Raw genomic sequence first — 4653 nt, 5'->3', positions numbered from 1 at the left:
GAAATTTTTATAAATAAATAATATTTTTTATAATAATATATAATATATTTTTTATAATAATATCTTTAAAATAATATAATTTTTCTAAGGTATATAGAATTCCATATATTTACACGAAATAAATTTTTTATATTAATTAATTTTACATTATCGTGCATTTTAAATAGATATATATCTGATTTCATATTTTATTATATTAATTGGAAAATTATTATTTTAAAATTACTTTAAAACATTAAAATAAAATACACACACTATACACGCACACACGCAATACGTACGCACGCACGCATGCACACGAACATTATTCTTTTTTTATTTCTAAAATATTTAAATTTATATTAAATTTAAATTTAATAATTTTAATTTTATTAAAATTAAAAAATTTTTAAAAAATTCATATAAATTGTAAAAATTAATGCCAAAAATGTATGACATATAAAAAGTATTTAAATATATGTTCATTCAATTTTGACAATTAATAATAATTAATAATTCAAAAATAATATTATAACTATATCTCATGTAATTTTTGACTTCGGGATGTTACATACCTTCCAAAACACTTTGTATGTTTCTTGGTGCATATATATTCGATTAAAACTGTTTGATCATAGTATTTGCAAATATAGAACCATCTTAAAAATTGATCCTGTTTACCCGAATTTTGGAAATTTAAATAACATTTTTCTGAGGAATTGAAGCAATTTTCCACACAAGTACCTCTTTTTGTGTAGAATTACTGAAAATAATAAAGGAATCAAGAGACAACTCTGAGAAGCAAAAATAGCAAATGTATACTTTGAAGAGCACTAAAACTTACCAATGAAGATTTATTCCAATAAAAAGAATAAATCAACATCAAATTTCTACATACATTTGCATACCCTCATTTTATTCTTAATATTCAACTCCAACATCAATAGTTCAGCATTATGTATGTAACAATGTTATACCCTACATGGAGATGCTGCAGCTTAGTAGAGAATAGTTGCATAATTTAAATTTGATAGCTTCCTCATTTAAGCCAATCCTGGTATAAAATTCTAAACAGATAGTATAAATTAGACTGATTGAACTTAAAAAGAAGTATATTTTAAAATTTAAAAAAAAATCCAAAAAAAAAAAAAAAATGAAATTATAAATAACAATCAAATTAAATTATAATTTATTCTATGGATATTTTAGTAAAATTTATATATTTATAATATCTTTACAAATATTTATAAATATCTTTCTAAACAATTTTTATTGCTTAAGAAAAAAGAAAATATAAATTCATCGATTTATATTTAATTTATTTAATTAATTTTTACATTTATTATTTGAAGCATTATATATTTTATTTTAATATATTTTTACCTTTTATAAAATAAAATAATTAAATTGATAAATTTATAATATATTAAATATTAAACAAATATTCCAAATTTTTTTTAGGTACAGCATGATTAATAAAAAATATTATTATTGAAACACATTATTTTTTTTAAATTAAATGATTTTTTAATTTTTGAAATTTTATATGATATATAATTTATTATTAATATAATTATTATTATTTTAATAATAACTTTAATTATTTTTTAAAAATACTCATATACATGTATATATATGTGCGCGCGCGCATGCGCGTGTATGTGTGTGTACACGTGTTTTTATGATATATATATATATATATATATTATACATGATATTGTATAATGCATATATTAAATTAATATATTATTTCAATTATAAATAGTATTTTTTGATTGCTATTAATATTAATTCTATTTAATTGTTGACAATGAATAATATTTTTTATATTATACAATTATATGTAATATTGTAATTTAAATTTATGCAAAATTATAAAGTTTATAGATAATAAATCTTTTAATTATGCAATAAAGACGTTATATATAAAAATAACTGGATGTAAATATGTAAATAATATTCTTTGATTGCTGTTATTAATATTAACTGTGGTTAATTGTTGAAGATGATATTTTTGAAAAATAATAGCATAAAAATATTATTTATAAAAATAATTAGAAATATAGATCACTTTTTTTAATGAATATAATGAATTATTATAAATACTTACTTGGCAGCAATTGTAGCAGAATCTAATTCATCAAATTCAAATTCACCGGGCAGGCCTTCATAGCTGTATGGAGTTTTTGGTTCATCAATCTTGATATGGCCATAATCTTTTCCTGGTGGATGCAATGTTGCAATTATATTCATTTCATCCCATTTTGTTTCTTTGTTTGATCTATAATAAATATAAAATAAAAAGTTATTTTTTAATAGTTATAATATTAAAATATAAATTAAATATAAAATTAGTATAATGCATTGCTAATTATGTAATAATATTTGATAAAATATTGATTATAATTTAAATTTTCAATTTAATACAATATTATAAAAAAAAATATAATAAAAAGAAAAAATTCATTAATATTATATAATATATAAATTATACTTAATTCATTTTATATATATATAAAATTTATTTAATAATATTATTATAATAATTTTATAAAATTTTTAAATAAAAATAAATTAATGAAAAGAAACTAATTTATAATTAAAATAATTAATCGTGACACAACTTGAATAAATCAAAAATAGAAATAATAAAAAAAAAATGAATTAACATAACCTTAAAATATTAAGTTTAATCTATTGTCGTCTCTTTCTCTCTTTCTATATCTTTCATTCCTGTAATTTTTAGTTACAAAAAAATAACCTCCATTTTAAATATATTTATACTTACATAAATTATGATTTTAATGAAATCAATTTAAATGTGTAAAATCATTTACCTGGGTAAATCCGGTTTATCAAAGCTAGATGATTTTAAAATTCCCTTGGGGGGCCGTTTGGAAAGATTTTCTGCCATTTTGAAAAGAAATTGATTCACAGTTGATAATTATAAAACATCTCGAATATTTATAAAATCAAATTTTATCAATGTTCTCACTTAAATTAGAAGTGATCGCACAATTGTTTATTAGCGACGAAAATTTATTAGCTTAACAATTTTGAGTGTAAATTAAAAAATTATGAACTGTGATTGGTGCCATGTCACATAAATCCTTATGCAGGACAGAATTTATTACTTACGCAATATTACTACTTATGCTATACTTTGTAGTATTCTATTGTTTTCGAACAAATTACCATTAAAATTAATTTTTTTAATAAACAAAATTATTATATTATATATATTTTCGTATTATATTTTATCGTATTATATAATTTTTTTAATATTATAAGTCGTTTATAAAATATAATTTATATGTATATAAGTAGTATAAAAGATTTTACGTAATAATATATTAAATTAAGATTCAATTAATAAATAGTAAATATTAATACTAGTATCTCATTATTACTAATAAATGATTTTATATATTTTTGAATAATTTTTGTTTTATTTCATATATAATAATTTTTAGTGGTATTATTATTATTATATTATATCATAAAATAATTATATTTTCTTTTTAACTTTTATAATTTTGTAAATAAATTATAGATAATAAAATTAAATATTATAATATGTGTATTACAATTATACAATTATATATACAATTATATAAATTATAATTTTAAAATATATTTAAAAAATAAATATGAAAATGAAAATGAATTTTTCTTTAGATCATAGATCTTAAATCAATAGAATGTAATATGAAATGTAAAAAATCAAATTTTATATAAAATAAATAAAAGTTGTAATAAATAAATAAAATTCGTTATTTAAAAATATAAATTTTTTAAATTATTTAAATTATAATAATTTTGTATTGTATATTATTTTATGTAATTTAATGAATGAAGTTATTATATATATATATATAATATAAAAAAAATTTATAATTGAATAGCATATTTTATAAGAAAAATTTAAGCAAAATATCATTATAATAAATGTTTTTATTTTATGTAAAATATTTTATGTAATTTACGTAATTATAATATATAGATATATAAATATATATAAATATTTATTTATTTTTATAATTTCTTCAATATTTTAATTATATATTTTAACTAAATGAAAAAGATTTATTTCTTATATTTGTTAATGTAAATTTAATTATATTTGCTATTTTCTTTTATAAACATGGATCGTATTTTGATAAATCGATACATCGAATTACAACTATCGATTGATGTAATTTTCTTCTTATATATGTCTTCTAAATATTAATAAAATGGAAAATATCAAAGGAGCTTGAGCTCAAGTTTAAACAAATACTCAGTTACGATAAATACGCTCGATAATTAAATGTACTCTGAAATTAATGTGATGTTAACTGTGTGTGATGGCGGATAAAGAGTTAGTAAGCCATCAGCAGCAGTTTGTAGAAGAAATTAATTATGATGAGATTGAAACTGAGCAGGTATCATAATTATATATTATAATATTTTTTTTGATTATTTGAAGAAATAAGATTTTTTTTTTTAATTATTATTTAATAAAATATTTGTATAATATTTATATTTATAATTATATATAATTTCAGAAATTTATTTTAATTAATTATTTAAATTAGTTTGAAATCTAACCTAAATAATATTTAATTATTTTTTTCTAAATTTTTGATGTTAAAATTTATTTTAATATTTCATATAATGGAAAGTATGATTTAG

At 17.2% G+C, this 4653-nt stretch overlaps 2 protein-coding genes across 3 annotated transcripts in view; one reads left to right on the top strand and one right to left on the bottom strand.

Annotated features, from left to right (window-relative positions):
• Positions 1–655: 655 nt before the first annotated feature.
• LOC102676985 (protein phosphatase inhibitor 2-like) lies at positions 656–3153 on the bottom strand. Its single transcript, XM_006623903.2, has 4 exons — positions 2817–3153; positions 2090–2260; positions 824–1046; positions 656–742 (listed from the first exon to the last, which is right to left on the bottom strand). Exons 1-3 carry the CDS (start codon positions 2891–2893, stop codon positions 1019–1021), a joined length of 276 nt encoding a protein of 91 aa, XP_006623966.1. The 5' UTR covers positions 2894–3153; the 3' UTR covers positions 656–742; positions 824–1018.
• A 987-nt stretch (positions 3154–4140) lies between these two features.
• The window catches only part of LOC102676751 (mitogen-activated protein kinase kinase kinase 7-like), an 11536-nt gene continuing 11023 nt past the window's right edge, over positions 4141–4653 (top strand). For both annotated transcript variants that reach the window (XM_006623902.2, XM_006623901.2), the window contains exon 1: positions 4141–4403. In XM_006623902.2, coding sequence (XP_006623965.1) covers positions 4326–4403 — 78 coding nt within the window. In that variant the 5' untranslated portion in view covers positions 4141–4325. The remainder of the gene's footprint in view (positions 4404–4653) is intronic.

This window comes from Apis dorsata, unplaced genomic scaffold (assembly GCF_000469605.1).
Source record: "Apis dorsata unplaced genomic scaffold, Apis dorsata 1.3 scaffold_978, whole genome shotgun sequence".
Classification (NCBI taxonomy): domain Eukaryota; kingdom Metazoa; phylum Arthropoda; class Insecta; order Hymenoptera; family Apidae; genus Apis; species Apis dorsata.
Note: the sequence above shows the minus strand (reverse complement) of the source record. Positions and strands in the feature narration are given on the sequence as shown.